The sequence below is a fragment of the Gopherus flavomarginatus genome, chromosome 2 (assembly GCF_025201925.1).
Source record: "Gopherus flavomarginatus isolate rGopFla2 chromosome 2, rGopFla2.mat.asm, whole genome shotgun sequence".
Lineage (NCBI taxonomy): Eukaryota > Metazoa > Chordata > Testudines > Testudinidae > Gopherus > Gopherus flavomarginatus.
Genome location: NC_066618.1, coordinates 1,467,600 through 1,485,587, shown reverse-complemented (window position 1 = coordinate 1,485,587; position 17,988 = coordinate 1,467,600). Strand labels below are relative to the sequence as shown.

Sequence of the window (17,988 nt, the reverse complement as noted above, 5' to 3'; positions counted from 1 at the left end):
CTTCCATGGGCACCAACTTGTTTCACTACCAGTTTAGCTAGGAGGGTGGGCTGTTTAACTAGCCCCCACCCTTCCTGGTCTTTTTCCTTAAACATTCCTACTTACAAGACTACCTGTGTCCTCCCTCGTGAGGCTTGCCACCTGGACAAAAACATATGGCCCATTGGCGTTTAACTATTTAATTTCCTCTTGACATTCCTTTCTGAACACCAGGTAAAGGCCATTTACTTAACATATAATTCAACCCCCTTTAGAGGGTTTACCCAGAGACCCACCCATCTGTCTGCTGACACTCAAACAGAAAAGAGAATTACACAGAGAGCAGAGGGAATTACTGTTTAATTTAGGTTTTTTTACTTCTATACACTGACCGCTACAGGGGACAGGACAAAAGGATCTCAACTCAACCTCAGAGCTTCATCGCACGCAATGGCTTTCACCCTGAGGAATTACAAACGAGAGGTTTAGTTCCACCCACACACCTAACGCCCAAATGTATACAGCAGAAAAACAACAGTAACTGGTTAAACAGAACAGAACCAGACAGTGCACCAGAACCAGATAAGAGGCCGGCCCCCAACCAGAACCAGATAGTATTTTCTTATCCTATTAGGGCTCACCTTATCGGAGCACGAACCCCAGGGGCTGCGGAGAAGTGAAGAAGAGGGGTTAAGCATCCCAGTGGCGCTGCTCCTAGTTCACTGTAGCTGTCCGGAGTCCGATGTTCGAGCTAGGAGAGTCCCGTCTGGGGTGGCCAGAAACTGTTACCGAAATATTGAGTTTGCCGAGCTGAGAGCCAATAACAGCCTGACAGGGATAAGGAAAATTGCTTTATTTCGCAGAAGAAAGGAGAGCCTGTACCTTGGTACAAAAGACTCTGTCTTACACAAATTTCACAAACCTTTTATACACATTCAGACAAAGACCCTTGCGTGTTAACACTTGATTGGTAGGTTGTCAAGCCCCGCACTCTGTTATCAGTTCAGTAAAAACTGGTTTGAAGCAAGATTTTTCTGCTTTGAGGTAGAAAGGAAAAGACAGTTTAAAAGTTCAGGCTACTGTGTCGGTGAGCAGTACGGTGTACTGCCCGCCCCCCGGCCGCTTGTAAACTATTGTGGGGGGGGGGGGGGGAGGCCTGCCGCTAGTTTTTACATGATCCTACAACCCCCCTCAAAGTGCCCAGCCAGCGCTTTGCTGCCTGAATTTAGGACTAGATGGGGCCCAGAAATCACTGTCTGACCTCCTGCCTAGCAGGGCCAGTCTGTCCCCCTGCGCCCAGCTCCCAGCACGGCCCCAGCGGGTGACCCAAGGAGCGGGGGGGGGTGTGAGGCTACAGCCCCGCTGGGTGCAAGGCGGCTGTCTGCAGCCAGCCAGGAAGGGCCGGTGATCCCGGGGGCGCTGTCCCGGGGCGGGGGCGGTGCAGCTCCGGTTGCTTTGCACGGGGGGGGGGCTCTCGTTCCCGTCACTCAGGAGGCCGTTTCCCCGAAGCACTTGGCACGCCCAGCGATGCCCTGCTGGGAAGCAGCCAGCTCTGGGGTGGAGGCACCAGCGCCTCCCTGCGCGGCACACGGGAGGGGGGGATCCAGGCCCGGGCCCTGCCTGCAGGAGCAGGGTCCGGCAGTGCCCGGGGAGGGGGTCTCCCGCCCCCGGTCCCATTGCAGCGAGTTCAGCGGCTCTGAGGCGGCGGGGTCCGACTCCGCTGCCCCTCCCCCGGCCCGGCCCGGCCCGGCCCGGCCCGGCCCGCCTCTTCCTGCCGGAGGAGCCGCCGGGAGCGGCAGATACAAAGCCGCGGCCGGGCAGCGGGCGCGGCCGGCGGGCCCAGGCCCGAGGCCAGGGCGATGGGCGCAGGAGGCTCCGCTCAGGTAGCGCCGGCCCCGGGCAGCCCCAGCCCACGTGTCCCTGGCGGTGACCCAGGCGCCGCGGAGAGCCCCCCGCAGCCCCGGGAAGGGCCATGGCCCGCCCCGCTCAGCCGGGGGTCCCGGGCCGCTCCCCGCCGCCCGCCGCCGCCATCTGCCTGGGGGCAGCCGGTCTCGGGCCTCGGCGCGGCCATCTTAGCTGGGGCAGGAGCGCTGGGGGGCACCGGGGGGGCTGCCCGTCGGTGTGAGGAAAACCCCCGGGGAGTGGAGATGGGGGGGGCTGCCCATCAATGTGAGGAGAACCCCCAGTCCAGGGGAGCGGAGATGGGGGGGGGATCTCGGGGGGGGCTGCCTGTCGGTGTGAGGAGAACCCCCAGTCCAGGGGAGCGGAGATGGGGGGGGGATCTCGGGGGGGGCTGCCTGTCGGTGTGAGGAGAACCCCCAGTCCAGGGGAGCGGAGATGGGGGGGGATCTTGGGGGGGGCCTGCCTGTCGGTGTGAGGAGAACCCCCAGTCCAGGGGAGCGGAGATGGGGGGGGGCTGCCTGTCGGTGTGAGGAAAACCCCCAGGGAGTGGAGATGGGGGGATCTCGGGGGGGGGGGCCTGCCCGTCAGCGTGAGGAGAACCCCCAGTCCAGGGGAGCGGAGATGGGGGGATCCCCTCCCCCCGGGCTGGAGGAGCCCAGTCAGCCCCCAAGGCCAGGCCGGTCTCTGGGTTCCAGGGGCGCTGGCAGTTCTCTCAGCACCTGTCTCAGGACACTCGTGTTTCTCTGAAATCCCCAGCTCCTGGGTCTGTGTCTGGGCAGCCCGGCTTTGGGGAAAGAAGCCTGACCCCAGAGCCCCTTGACAGCTGGGAGGGCGGGCGAGATGCCCCTGGGCAGGGTGGTTTTAATGTCTCCTGGCTTGGGGCCTGCGGCTCTGGCCATGATGTCAGTGGGGGCTTTGCTCCAGCCTTGCCCAGGGGAAGCAGCGGGGGGGGCTGGGACAGGGCGGGAGTGAAATGGACGAGCACCGGATTTCTCCTCTCCTGAGATCAGGGTCCAGCTCTGGGCACAAACAAAATCAATTCAAGAATCTGGCACCAGCCTCTGGTGGACGCTGGTCCACATCCCAAGTGGGAGTTTCCTCTCTCTGCCCGACACAACGCCCTGGCTCCGCTCCTCATTCACCCTGGGGCACATGCCACCTTGTCCACCAAGGAGGAACTTCCCAAGCCGCAGACAAGGCAGGCTAGCATAGTGTGTGACTCCCAGCAGGGTTAGCCAGGCGTGAAAAGGCTCCTCCCTTCCAGCTTTACCCCCCAGAGCTTTGTCCAAGCTCGTCATTCAGAGGACTAATTAGTGAGTGCTAATTATTAATAATTATTAAATGCATTAGATTTACATCCAGAGACCAAGACACCTGGGGCTCAGTGGACCCCTGTGCAGGCAGAGTGAGGATGGGACTTCAAAGGGGTTTGGAACCAGTGCGAGTTCCTGACCTAGGACCCTAATGCGAATTCCTAGCAGCCACCTGGTGGGTTTCCCCGGTAGCTCTCCCAGTGCTTCACGAAGGAGTTTGCAATGTTGCAGGGGCCGGTGGCATTCGAGGACGTTGCGGTCTATTTCTCCCTGGAGGAGTGGGCAGCGTTGGCCAAATGGCAGAGGGAGCTGTACCGGGATGTGATGAAGGAGAATTACGAGCTGGTGGCTTCATTGGGTGAGGCTCCTTTCCCACTCTTCTCTCAGGGCCAGGGGTCTGGGACAGAGCCAGGAGATGTCAGAGCAGGTCAGTGCACATTTCGTTGAGGCTCAGAAGAATCTCAGACCCTGGAAATGCTGTGCTCTCCCCCCTGCCCCATCCCCGAGGGCTCTTGGCCCTGTAGCTAGAAGGGTTTATGTTGGACAGCAGAGATTCTCAGGGGTCTGTGCTTACTTGCTGGACTGTTTGTGGAGTAAAGATACTGCAGAATCAGGCCCATAGACCTGAACACAAACTGCTCTTCATAAGCCAGGGTGAAGCCGCAGCCAGGAACCCTATTCATCCTGAGTTCATCACTCACTAGGCTGCAATTGTCTGCCCCCTGCACAGGGCATCCTGCTGTCAAGCCTGAGATCATCTGCCAGATGGAGCGAGGGGAAGAGCCATGTGTAGGGAATCTCTGGGGCTGGAAAGACAGAAGCACAGCCCAGAACCCCTGCTCAGGTGAGTCATGAAAACGCCAAGAGCTGGGGGAGAGATGGAGGGATGGGCTCAAACCCAGAGAAACCGTTTGGGACAAAGAATGTTTCAAATGGCTGGCTTTCCTGGGCCCTGGAGGCAGCTGTGACCACTCATAGGTGACATTGGAAAAGCCCAGAGAAGGGCAGGGAAGATGGCAAGGGGTCTGAGCAGGTATGGGAGAGCTGTCAAAACTGGGTTATTCCTATGGGAAGAGTTAAAGTGGAGTAAGGCCTTGTCTACAGTACACAATTAAGTCAACTTAAGTTACGTCAATGTACAGCCGCCGCAGGAATTAAACCACTGTTGTGTGTCCACACTACGCTCCTTGTGTCTGCAGTGCGCATCCACACTAGCAGTGCTTGCATCGACACAGAGAGCAGTGCACTGGGGGTGGCTATCCCACTGTGCAACTCACCACTATCTGGTGCGTGGTGTTCTGGGAAGGGTTTGCAGTGCCTCATGGGCAAGAAACAATCACGTAGGGGTGAGATGGAATATGGGTTCAGCATCCCACGGTACAGTTTTCTCCACCCCATCATTCCATGGGTATCCTGTTACATTTCACACACTTCTCTGGCAAGCCTGTGTGTCCACCATCTCTGTGAGAATCATGGATCCTGCGCTGCTCTTCAGTATTGTGCTGAGAGTTATGAACACAACACGTCTGATCCTGCAGTATTTCCAGAGCTGCGAGGAGTATAACCGTTCCTTGCAGGCTGCCTTGCTGAGTGCCATGGAAAGAAACAATTCAAGATTGCTGTTGGCATTTACAGAGCACCTGCACGTGGCAGACTGCTGGTTCTGAACCTGAGAAACAAGCAACGACTGGTGGGATCATATTGTTATGCAGATGTGGGATAACAAGCAGTGGCTGCAGAGCTTTTGGATGCACAAGGCCACATTCCTGGAACTGTGTGCAGAGCTCGCTCCAGCTCAGGGACACCAAAAGAGAGTGGCAATCACAGTGGAAAAGTGAGTGGTGATCACTGTGTGGAAACTTGCAACACCAGATTGCTACCAATCAGTCGGGAATCAATTTGGAATTGGGAAATCCACCATGGGTGTTGCTGTGATGAAAGCGTGCAGGGCCATTAATCGCATCCTTCTACAAAGGACAGTGACTCTGGGCAATGTGCAGGAAATAGTGGATGGTTTTGCAGCAATGGAGTTCCCAAACTGAGGGGGGCCATTGATGGGACACATATCCCTATTTTGGCCCCAGACCACCTTGCGACGGAGTACATCACAGACAGAAAGGGATACTTTTCCATGGTATTGCAAGCGCTGGTGGATCACCAGGGTTGTTTCACCGGCATCAATGCAGGCTGGTTAGGGAAGGTGCATGACGCACACCTCTTTAGGAACACAGATTTGTGCAGAAGGCTTCAAGCAGGGACTTTTTCCCAGACCAGAGGATTACCACTGGGGATGTGGAAATGCCAGTAATGATCCTGGGAGACCCAGCCTACGCCTTTCTACCATGGCTTATGAAGCCATACATTGGCCACCTCGACAGCAGCAAAGAGTGCTTCAACAAGAGGCGTGGCAGGTGCTGAATGACTGTTGAATGTGCCTTTGGCCATTTGAAAGGGTGCTGGTGCTGTTTACTCATGAGATTAAACCTCAGTGAAGACAGTGTCCCCATGGTCATAGCTGCCTGCTGTGCACTTCATAATATCTGTGAAGCAAAGGGGAAGAGTTTCTGCAGCGGTGGAGTGCAGAGGTGCATCGGGTGTCTGCTGATTTTTGAATAGCCAGATACCACAGCTATAAGAAGAGCTCAGTGGGGAGCTGTGTGTCTCAGAGAGGCTTTGAAGGCGCATTTTAACAATGAACCATGGTAATGTGTGGTGCTGTGCTGTGCCTAGCATCGTTTGCTTTTACCCTCATATGAACCTTGTAACGAGTGTCGTGTGTGCTAATATAACATCGCAAATGCACTTACTGCTATTATCTCTGAATGTTAGCTGTAGCCATTGTCATGTTGGAGACAAATAAAGGTGAATTAAGTTTCCATAAATGGACTTTTATTTCACATCCATGCAAACATACCTATTAAAACCCAAAAGAAACAGGGAAAAGTACAGTAGAACCTAAGAGTTACGAACACCAGAGTTATGAATTGACCATTCAACCACACACCTTGTTTGGAACCAGAAGCACACGATCAGGCAGCAGCAGAGACAAAAAGAAAAAGACAATACAGTATAATACAGTAAAAGCTGTATCATCTGGCACTTCACCAACTGGAAAGCTCTAGAAACTGGCATTTCTGAGCTTCATTAAAGTCTGGTTTATAGTCTGGTTGGCGCAGGGCACCACATGGCTCCCCGGCTCCACATGTCTTCCCGGAAGTGGCAAAATGTCCCTGCCACTCCCAGGCAGAGGAACAGCCAGGAGGGGTTCCGAATGCGGGAGCGGGTTCGTGGTGCGAGTGAGAAAGTTTGGATGTGGGAGGGGGCTTGGGGAAGGTGATTGGGGTGTGGAGCGGGATGTTGGATCCAGGCGGCGCTCACCTCAGGTGGCTCCCAACAAGCAGCGACATGTCCCTGCTGCTCCTAAGGGAGGGCGGAGATAGGCACCTCTGCGTGCTGCCCCTGCCTTACCCCGAATGCTGGCTCCGCAGCTCTCATTGGCTGAGAGCTGCCGAAGGTGAGCACCCTCCAGATTCAGCAACACTGACTCCCTCTCACACACCAGCCCCCTGCCTTGATCCCGCTCCTGCACCCAAAGTGCTCATTTTGAGTTGATACTGTTTGGTTACGTGAGGTAGAGCTGTCCTTTGTGTCGTAATATGCTAGAAGTGGGTTAAAGGATAGAAATGTACAAGACTAGCTGTGTTGGCGTCTGCTTCATTGTCCCCCGTGAAGCTACGCAGTGGGACCCTGTGGAACAGCGTTAATGCACACAGAGATTTCATGGGAATCCTCCAGAGAGATCTCTAGGAAACTTTCCCCCACGAATTGGCAATAACTTGTGCAGGGAGCAAAGTGGCACATAGGCAACCAGCATAGGGACCAGTCTGAAGCCACATGCATGCAGGAGATGCATCTTTGCTTGCTCTCAGAAGTGCGACATTGGCGTCAATGACCCCAGCCTATGGAAAATGGTGGGAGAATTTACAGTATTGTCCCTAGTCGTTTGCCGTGATCCCCTTAAACTGCCTAGACCCTTTGCCCCATCTTAACCACTCTATCCCTCTCCCCAGGCCCAACTCACCAGGTTTAGGGCACTTGCTCAGCTGTGTGCTTGCCAAAGGACAGTGAGAAAGTGCTCCAAAGATTCAGTGCTATGAGTGCACTAACAGTCATGCCTCTGTTTATTGTGCTTCTGCAGATGTGGCCGTTAGGGGAACCCCCTACACACTGGGGGAGAAACTCTGCCAGATAAGGAAGCGATCCAGGAGGAGCATGGAGGACATGTTTTTGGAGGTGCTCCAATTCTCTGATACTGCAGATCAAGAATACAGGGCATGGAAGGAGACAGTTAATGAAAATTTAAAAATAGATGGGCAGGACAGGAAGCAGGGCCAAGAGCAAATTTTAGTGGTCCAGGAGCAGATGATAAAAGTGATGGAGGAGCAAACGGAGATGTTGAAGTCCCTAATCATGCAACAGGCAGAACACATGCGTGTTCAGACACACACACCCTGCAACTGTACAGAACTGCTTGCTATGTCCTCCCCAGACTCCTCCCACATATTCCTTACATCTGCCTTCCCTGCCCATCACAGTACCTCTCATTCCACCCTTCACACAGCTTCCCAAATGATAGCTGGAGTTACACAGCTATGAGAGCCTCCATCACAACTGTGCTCCTCTCAGTATTATGTCCTTTTCAACAAAGCATTTTCTCTGTGTTGGTTATTACTGTTTAAGAAAAAAAATACTCTCTGAAAGATAATCCTTCTTTGTGTCTCCTACACACCGTGGTTGCTGCTGGAATTAATACACAGTGGCAGTTGGCACATTTGCAGACTACACATCGTGGTCAGGAAGCAATCATCAACATTTTCATTCAAGGCGGCAAGTTAACCAAGCATGGCAGAATGCTTTCTAGAAAGACACATTACTGGAGCTTATTGGCAAAATGGTGCCTCAAAGCCTCCCTGATTCCAGTAACACCACTCCCCGTTGTGCCCTTTTAATAGCCCTGGTATCTGGCTGCTCAAAATCAGCTACCAGGCAATCCGCCTCCACACTCCACCCCAGGGGGAAATTTTCACCATTAGCCTCAAAATATTATGCAGCGCACAGCAGGCTGCTGTGACCATTGGAATATTTTCCTCTTTTAGGTCTAACCTGTGATTAAGGCAGCGTCAGCGAGCTTTTAATCTGCCAAATGCACATTCAAGAGCCATTCTGCATGTGCTCAGCCTATTCTTGAAGTGCTCCTTGCTGCTGTCTAGGTTTTCTGTGTACGGCTTCATGAGCTCTGGGAGTAAGGGGTACACTGGGTCTCCCAGGATCACTGGGCATTTCAATATCTCCCATTGGAATCTTCTGGTCTGGAAAGAAAGTCCCTGCTTGCAGCTTTCTGTACAAGCCAGTGTTCCTGAACATGCATGCATTGTGCACCTTCCTGGACCACCCCGCATTGATGTCAGTGATCCACAAGCGCCTGCAATACCATAGAGAAGTAGCCCTTTCTATTGATGTACTCCGCCACAAGATGGTCCGGGGCCAAAATTAGGATATGCCTTCCATCTGTCGCCCCGCCACAGTTAGAGAATCCTATTGCTGCAAAGCCATCTATTATTTCATGCACATTTCCAAGAGTCACAGTCCATAGCAGGATACAGTTAATGGCCCTGCACGCTTACGTGAATGGAACGCCCACGGTGGACTTCCTGTCTCAAACTGATTCGCAACTGACCAGTGGCAGTCTGGAGTTGCCAGCTTCCACACAGTGATCGCCACATGCTTCTCCACTGAGAGGGCAGCTCTCTTTTTGGTGTCCTTACGCCATAGGGCTGGGGCGAGCTCTGCACACAATTCCAGGAAGGTGGCTTTGCACATCCGAAAGTTCTGCAGCCACTGCTCATCATCCCAGACCTGCATAATGATACGATCCTACCACACAGTGCTTGTTTCCTGAGCTCAATGGCAACAGTCCCCTGTGTGCCGCTGCTTCGTGAATGCCGAAAGTAATCTGGGGTTGTTTCTTTTCATGGCACACAGCAGGGCAGGTACCATGGATTCCTGTTCAGATTTAAAGCTCATGAGATACTGCAAGATCAGCCACATTGAGTTCATAACCCTGACTGCAAGAGTAAAGAGCAGTGCAGGATCCATGCTTTCAGGCAGAGATGGCAGGCGCACAGCATACAGGGGATGTTAAAAAATGGCATGAAACATAGTCAGAAGCCAGTGGAAGGATGGGACAGAAAAAACTGCATCATGGGATGTTGAGCCCACACCCACGATGCACTGCAATCCACTTCATCTTCCCACAACTCCTAGCTGCAGAAGGGGGCGAGTTGCACAGTGGAATAGCTACCCACAGTGCACTACTTTCACAGTTGGTGCAAGAGCACCAACTGTGGACGTGTTCTGCTGACACAAGGAGCGACGTGAACATGCACAATCAATGTAATTATAGCGGTTTATGATTGTCGTCGTCACTCGCGTCAGCTTAACTCGGTAGTGTAGACATAACCTGAGTACTTACCAGAGGTTCCCTCCCCTGTATCACGCTTACCAGTGCTGGACTCCTGGGAGCGGCTGGAATGCTTAGGAGTCAAAAAGAGATCCTGGCTTGTCATGACACTGGATCCCCCTGTCACCTGTCCTCCATACTTCTCCTGCTCTTCCTCCTCCAAGACCTCATCCTTGGGGTTCAATCAGATGGCCTTTGACTCTAGCTCCCCGGAAGTATCCCCAGAGCATTTGGAGGGGGGGGTCTCCCCTGAGGATGGCATGCAGCTCCTTGTAGAAGCGGCATGTCTGCAACTCTGTACCAGAATGACTATTTGCCTCCCTGGCCTTCTGGTACACCTGCTGCAGCATCTTGATTTTCATGTGGCACTACTGTGTGTCCCTATCGTAGTCCTTCGTGTCCCGAGCAATCTGGCCATAGATGTCGAAGTTCTTACAGCTGGATCGGAGCTGTGCCTGCACAACCACCTCCTCTCTCCACAGACCCAGGAGAGCCACATCGGCCGTTTGCTCCAGGCTGGAGCGTGTTTGCCATGTGAAGTTGGCATGGTCAGCTGGGTAGTTGGTACGTGAACTCTCCAGACTGAGCAAATAGGAAATGGAATTTCAAAAATTCTCAGGGCTTTAAAGGGGAGGGGTATTTACCTGTGTACCTGGCTGCCGGGCGGTGGAGTTCAAAACTGTGACCAGAACGGTCATGGTGGGACACTTCCTGGACACCATTAAAGTCAACATAGGCAACACAGTGTCTACACTGTCACCATGTCAACCTAAGCACTGTGTGTCTCGTGGAGGTGGATTTATTAGGTTGGTGTAGCAGACGAGTTAAAGTAGCAGGAGGAATATTGTAGTGTAGACACTTACACAGTTAGGTCGAAATAAGATTGACGTAAGGCAGCTAACTCTGTAGTGTAGATCAGACCTAAGGCTGACGGGTCTGGTGAAAGCCAGCCAGCCCCTCTGTCCCTACCTAGGTGTTTTCCACCCTCTGGTTCAATCCCTCGTGACTTCCCTGCACTCGGCCCATCCGAGCAATCTCACTGTTTCACAATCAGTCTAAACAGAGAGTCTCGCCAGCACAGAGCAGACACGGTTCACAGACACTGCTAAGTATTCCAGGGGCCTCTGAAATGTGTCTAGAGCCCTCTGCTCTGTAGCGCAGATGGCTGCGTTTTGGAGTCATTAATGCATTGCTGCACAGCTGACACCAGGGGCTGAACCAGGGACCTCCTTAGGCCTGAGAGCTTGAGCTAAAGAGTCAGGCTCTTGGTCCAGTGCTTGTAACAGCCCCACATCCTCTGTGGATCAGGTCCAGGGGTGGGGGTGTAACATATTGGGGCCTGATCCCTTCGTTAGTCTGGTGGAGGAAGCAATGCTAATTTCCACCACTTGGGGCGCTGTGAAGACTGTACTGAGCCCAGCCTCATGGCAGCAGTTCGTGTTCAGTCGAATCCGTCTTTTCCCACTGGCTGTGTCTTTGCCAACAGAAGCTGGAGGGAGCGCTGAGACCTGCTTCTCTGTAGTTAGTGGAACCACTCCCCAAAGGGGGTAGCTTCCCAGGAGCTGAGGGCAGGGAGGTGGTTCTGTAGGCTTCTCCAAGAGACTGGTTCCTTGGGCTGCAGTTGGGAATGGAAGGTTGTGCTGAACTGCAGGAGTTTCCCTTGGTCACTAGCTCAGGAGATAACACCAGGGCTTTTCTCTCTGCAGCAGATGGTGAGATGAAGGATGATGATGAGGAAGGTACTAGAACCCTGGATCTTCCCAAGACATCCCCAGGACAGACCGGAGGGGACCTCCACCAGCACTCCAGGAAAAAGCAAAGATGCAAGAGTCAGAGCAAATCACAAAAGCAGCAGAGAAATGTCATGCAAAAAAAACTCCTGCCCCTCCCCAGGCCCCAGAAAACACTGCTACAGAGACAGGATGCAGAGCAGAAACAGGACAGCCAGCAGGATCAGACACACCTGACTGCCCAGCAGGGAGAGCCCACAGGAAGGAAACCATTCACATGCCCTGAATGCGGAAGGAGCTGTGCGATGAAGGGCAACCTCAAAATGCATCAGCGAGTGCACACGGGGCAGGGGCTGTTTCCCTGCAGCCAGTGCGGGAAATGCTTCACCACCAAGGGCAACCTCAAAATGCACCAGCAGATCCACACGGGGGAGCGGCCCTTCATGTGCACCGAGTGCGGCCAGGGCTTCGTTCAGAACAAATTTCTGAAACTGCACAAGAGGCTGCACACGGGAGAACATCCGTTCCCCTGCCCTGAATGCGGGAAATGCTTCATCAGCAAGGCCATTCTGAAGCTGCATGGCAGGACACACGGCAGGGAGCGGCTGTTCCCGTGCACTGAGTGTGGGAAATGTTTCACTAGGAAAGACATCCTCAAACTGCACCAGAGGGTGCACACGGGGGAGCGGCCTTTCCAGTGTGCAGAGTGTGGGAAGAGCTTCACTCAGAAGGTGAATCTCCTGACGCACCAGCGATGCCACACGGGGGAGCGCCCGTTCGCCTGCTGTCAGTGCGGGAAGAGCTTTGCCCAGAAGGCCACACTCAACACACACCAGAAAAGCCACGTGCGTGAGAGGCGCTTTGCATGTGCTGAATGCAAGGAGAGCTTTGTCTCCAACAGGGACCTCACGATGCACCAGAGGATCCACACCAGGGAGCGCTCATACATGTGCAGCCAGTGTGGGAAATGCTTCACGCAGCCGGGCAACCTCCTGACGCACCAGCGAGTGCACACGGGGGAGCGGCCGTTCACCTGCACCCAGTGTGAGAAAAGCTTCACCACCAACGGCAACCTCAAAATGCACCAGTGGATCCACACAGGGGAGCGGCCTTTCATGTGCACTGAGTGTGGAAAAGGCTTCACCGCCAAGGCCACCCTCAGAATGCACCAGTGCCTGCACAGCGGGGAGCGGCCCTTCATGTGCACCGAGTGCGGCCAGGGCTTCGTTCAGAACGAATTTCTGAAACTGCACAAGAGGCTGCACATGGGAGAACATCCATTCTCCTGCCCCATATGTGGGAAGCGCTTCATCAGCAAGGCCATTCTGAAGGTGCATGGCAGAGTGCATGGCAGGACACACGGCAGGGAGCGGCTGTTCCCGTGCACTGAGTGTGGGAAACGTTTCACCAGGAAAGACAACCTCAAACTGCACCAGAGGGTGCACACGGGGGAGCGGCCTTTCCAGTGTGCAGAGTGTGGGAAGAGCTTCACTCAGAAGGTGAATCTGCTGACACACCAGCGGCGCCACACGGGGGAGCGCCCGTTCGCCTGCTGTCAGTGCGGGAAGAGCTTCGCCAAGAAGGGCACGCTCAGCACGCACCAGAAAAGCCACGTGCGTGAGAGACTCTTTGCATGTGCTGAATGCAAGGAGAGCTTTGTCTCCAACAGGGACCTCACGATGCACCAGAGAATCCACACCAGGGAGCGCTCATACATGTGCAACCAGTGTGGGAAATGCTTCACGCAGCCGGGCAACCTCCTGACGCACCAGCGAGTGCACACGGGAGAGCGGCCGTTCACCTGCACCCAGTGCGAGAAAAGCTTCACCACCAACGGCAACCTCAAAATGCACCAGCGGATCCACACGGGGGAGAGGCCCTTCACATGCACCGTGTGTGGAAAGGGCTTCACCACCAAGGGGACGCTGCAAAAACACCAGAGAGTTCACACGAGGTGGAAGCAGCTCGCGTGTGCCAGCCCGAATCTGGAAGGGCTTTCCCAGCCCATACTCCAGCAAGACTCCCACTGACGCAGGAATGACCACACTGGATCAGACCCAAGGTCCCACCAGCCCAGCTGCTCTGACAGTGAGCAGCATCAGATGCATCGGAGGAAGGTGTAAGAATTGCATACTAGGCAAATGTAGGATAATCTGCCCCCCCACTCCTGGCCAATATTAGGTCTCCTCCTAATCATTAGAAAGTTGCTTAAACCCTGAAGTACAAGGTTTAATATCCCTTCAAAATATCTGTTAGCATTAATTATAACTCTGGATATCTTTGTTCAATAAATGTTTTTAACCTTTTCTAAATTCTTGCCCTTAACAGCGTCCTGCGGTAATGAGTTCCACAGTTTAATTGCACCCTGTGTGAAAGTCTTTCCTTTTTATCAGTTTTCAATTTGCCACTTTTTAATTCCTTTGAATGTCCCTTTTTATGTTATGACAAAGGGAGAACAGAACAGGGTGCAGCTAGCGACCCAGCACATCACCATGGAACTGCCCACAAAGAGCACAAGACTCGCTTTGTAGCAAAGGCACCTAGCCAGGTTTATTGTCGACGAAGCATGATCCTAGCTCCCCGGATCAGTGTCTACAGGTACACTAGCACATGTATGCCCATAACAGTGGACCAGCTCAGTGAGCGGCAGGACTTTCCATTCCCCCCTCGGCTGGCCAAAGACACCCCTTCTGTGACCCTTCTTTTATACACTGATACAAACCAGTTACGTATTGCCCCTCCGACGTGATTAGTGACTATGCTTTACCTTGTACATCAGACATTTCTGCCCATCACCCTGTCATCCTGTCCTTCTCTTTAGAAGGGGATCAGTGTGTCCTTGTATCATCTTAAGGGAGTGCGTTTACACCACAACCCTGTTGTGATGAACTAGGAATGTTCTTAATATTTTCTCTGAATACTGTGTTGGTGCCTCAGTGTCCCCATGGCAGTTCTTAAGTATCTGGCAGAGCAAAGGGCCAGTGCACCTAAATGCCTGGCACTCTGTCTCCTAGCAGCTGATGGCCTGGACCCCTCCCTCTGCAAAGGTGCCAGCTGAAGGTGTTGGAGACAAAGAGATCAGGTGACCTCCTGGCCCGGGAAAGGAACTGAGCAGAGGAGGAGGGGCTGGAGGGGGTTGTTAGTCTGGAGTTGACTGGGGATGAGGAGGAGTGAAGTGCAGACGTGGGGTCTGGCTCACTGCCCCCCAGAATGGACCCGGCCGAGGGGCCCGGTTCACTGTGTCTACAAGCTCTGTTTTAGACCCTGTTCCTGTCATCGAATAAACCTCTGTGTCACTGGCTGGCTGAGAGTCACGTCTGACTGCGCAGTGGGGGGGCAGGACCCTGTGGCTTCCCCAGGACCCCGCTGGGGCGGGCTCGCTGTGGGAAGCGCACGGAGGGGCAGAGGATGTCTGCGTGTGTCACTCTGAAGAAGCTTGGCCTTCTGTCCCAGTGCAATGAGGCTTTAGGTGAGATATGTGTAGGCTCCTTATTGCTTTAAAATCCTTTATCTGTTATGTTGTTCTTTGTTCTTTGGATCAAATTGTTGGGGAGAGTTGAGAATCATCTTCCCCTCTTGTGTGATGGCCCAGCCCAAGTGGCTGATATTATACAGTACTTTGGTTTAAGAAGGTGAGTTTGGGTCACCCATCTAATTTCCCATTTACGCTCTACAAGTAGTAGTCATAAGTGGTTCAGGGGCTGGAAAAAATCCCTTAAGAGCTCAATCTGTGCAGTTTAACAAAAAGATTAAGCTGTAGGCTTGAACGTAAAGATCTACACAGAGACAAAATCTCACATACTGCTGAAGGGCTCTTTCATCTAGCACAGAAAGGCAGAACAAGAACCAATTACAGGAATGTATAGCCAGGCAAATTCAACTTCGAACTAAAGCACAAATTTAACAGTGAGGGTGACTAACCACTGGAACAAACTACCAACGAAAGTGATGGATTCTACATCTCGCTGTCATCAAATCCAGACTGGATTCCTTCTGGAGGATAGTGTAGCCAAACACCAACTATTGGGCTCAGCATGGGGTTGAGTGAGTGAAATTCTATTGCATGTGCTATACAGGTCAAACTAGATGATCTAACGGTCAGGTGTTGCCTCCGACTGACCTTTTTATTGCAGTCTCTTTCTAAAGTTTAGTGTCACCCTGTCATTTTTAGGTAGCTTAGCGCCACAGGATGTTGAACCTAATTATACTGGGGTCACTGTTACTTAGTTGCTCAGCTACTGTCCCTTGTACAGACATAGATTGGGGCTTTAGCCAGGCAGCTGGGTTGGGAGATCCATGGATGAGGGGGTGGGGTTTGAGCTGCGGCCTGGGCTTCTGCAGGTGCATCACACACCCCTACCCCACATAGTGCCTAAGATGGCTGGGACTGGGACCTGCTGGTCTCTCTGCCCCCCTCCCCTGCACAGAACCCAAGCCTGCTGAGCCCAGGGCACTAGGCGTTGAGCTGACCCTGCTCTGTGGCAGGTGCTGGTGCCCTTGGAGGACACTGCAGTCTCATTCTACCCGTCTGAGCAGATGTAAGTGGCAGAATGACTGCAAGAGACTCACCGAGACGGGGGAGAGCGACGTGTCGGTGCCTCTGCAGGGTGAGGACGGGATTCGGATATTTGCAGAAGAGTGGGTGTGAGCTGTGCTGTTATTGATGTTCCAAAGAGGGGCAGCTCTTCTGGGATGGTGACTATTACTAATTTCCATTGCTGTAGTGTCTAGGAGCCTTGGTCCCGGCCCAGGACCCCGATTGCTGCTGGGTCCCTCCCTCCAGTAACTCCCAATCTGGTATTTCCAGCTCTTGTCCCTCGAGCTATGCCCCGTTCTGTGCGGTGAGAGCCTGTCTGGCAGGGCCCCGCGGAGGTGGAGGGTGCAGGGCAGCAGCAGGGGGGGCAGTGGGGTAACTGGTGCCCTCACACGCTGCCTTGGTCCCTGTGTGGTGCAGACACAGCCCCCCCGCCACTCCCCCGTTCTTTGCTGATAAACTAGGAAAGTACAATTTAGATGGGTCTACTGTAAGGTGGGTTCATAACTGGCTGGATAACCGTACTCAGAGAGTAGTTATTAATGGCTCCCAATCCTGCTGGAAGGGTATAACAAGTGGGGTTCCGCAGGGCTCTGTTTTGGGACCGGCTCTGTTCAATATCTTCATCAACGATTTAGATGTTGGCATAGAAAGTACACTTATTAAGTTTGCGGACGATACCAAACTGGGAGGGATTGCAACTGCTTTGGAGGACAGGGTCAAAATTCAAAATGATCTGAACAAATTGGAGAAATGGTCTGAGGTAAACAGGATGAAGTTCAATAAAGATAAATGCAAAGTGCTCCACTTAGGAAGGAACAATCAGTTTCACACATACAGAATGGGAAGAGACTGTCTAGGAAGGAGTATGGCAGAAAGAGATCTAGGGGTCATAGTGGACCACAAGCTTAATATGAGTCAACAGTGTGATACTGTTGCAAAAAAAGCAAACGTGATTCTGGGATGCATTAACAGGTGTGTTGTAAACAAGACACGAGAAGTCATTCTTCCGCTTTACTCTGCGCTGGTTAGGCTTCAACTGGAGTATTGTGTCCAGTTCTGGGCACCGCATTTCAAGAAAGATGTGGAGAAATTGGAGAGGGTCCAGAGAAGAGCAACAAGAATGATTAAAGGTCTTGAGAACATGACCTATGAAAGAAGGCTGAAGGAATTGGGTTTGTTTAGTTTGGAAAAGAGAAGACTGAGAGGGGACATGATAGCAGTTTTCAGATATCTAAAAGGGTGTCATCAGGAGGAGGGAGAAAACTTGTTCACCTTAGCCTCCAATGATAGAACAAGAAGCAATGGGCTTAAACTGCAGCAAGGGAGATTTAGGTTGGACATTAGGAAAAAGTTTCTAACTGTCAGGGTGGTTAAACACTGGAGTAAATTGCCTAGGGAAGTTGTGGAATCTCCATCTCTGGAGATATTTAAGAGTAGGTTAGATAAATGTCTATTAGGGATGGTCTAGACAGTATTTGGTCCTGCCATGATGGCAGGGGACTGGACTCGATGACCTCTCGAGGTCCCTTCCAGTCCTAGAGTTTATAAGTCTATGAGAGCCCGTCTGGCAGGGCCCTGCGGGGTGGGGGCTCGGGGGGTGCAGGACACCAGCAGGGGGGCAGTGGGGTAACTCTGGTGCCCTCACACGCTGCCTTGGTCCCTGCGTGGTGCAGACGCAGCCCCCGCCCCCGGCCGGTTTCCGGTGTCTGTAACTTCGCACACACCGACACCCGCCTTCACAAGGGAGTCGAGGGAGAGGCTGAGCTGGACCCCCCCAGGGACCGCCCCGGGCAGCGGGACTCGGTAGGGGCAGCGCTGGGCCCTGGGCCCACGTGCCCCACCATGTCTCCGTGCCTCGTTCCCAAGGGGGCGGGCCCGTGGCGCTGCCCTCCCTCCGCAGGGACCTGCCATAGAGCAGAGCGGCCCTGGGCGGGCTAGAGGGCCCGACGCTGAACCATAGAGCGGGGCTCTGCGGGCTAGAGGGGCCGCCTCGGATCACAGAGCGGA

General features: G+C 53.4%; 1 protein-coding gene and 1 long non-coding RNA gene across 6 annotated transcripts; one reads left to right on the top strand and one right to left on the bottom strand.

The window, feature by feature from the left end:
• Positions 1–322: 322 nt before the first annotated feature.
• Positions 323–1,089, bottom strand: LOC127045961 (uncharacterized). Its single transcript, XR_007772877.1, has 2 exons — positions 621–1,089; positions 323–441 (listed from the first exon to the last, which is right to left on the bottom strand). It is a non-coding gene; the product is annotated as an uncharacterized LOC127045961 (long non-coding RNA).
• Positions 1,090–1,601: 512 nt separating this feature from the next.
• Positions 1,602–13,750, top strand: LOC127045831 (oocyte zinc finger protein XlCOF6-like). Of its 5 annotated transcripts, none has more exons than XM_050942513.1 (4): positions 1,632–1,862; positions 3,426–3,552; positions 3,925–4,038; positions 11,421–13,750. In XM_050942513.1, exons 1-4 carry the CDS (start codon positions 1,839–1,841, stop codon positions 13,472–13,474), a joined length of 2,319 nt encoding a protein of 772 aa, XP_050798470.1. In that variant the 5' UTR covers positions 1,632–1,838; the 3' UTR covers positions 13,475–13,750. The 5 variants fall into 5 exon arrangements, with proteins under 5 accessions (XP_050798471.1, XP_050798470.1, XP_050798469.1 ...); XM_050942512.1 differs by lacking the exon at positions 1,632–1,862 and adding an exon at positions 2,488–2,968 and having other exon boundaries at positions 11,424–13,750; XM_050942511.1 differs by lacking the exon at positions 1,632–1,862 and adding an exon at positions 2,488–2,968.
• The last annotated feature ends 4,238 nt before the right edge of the window (positions 13,751–17,988 follow it).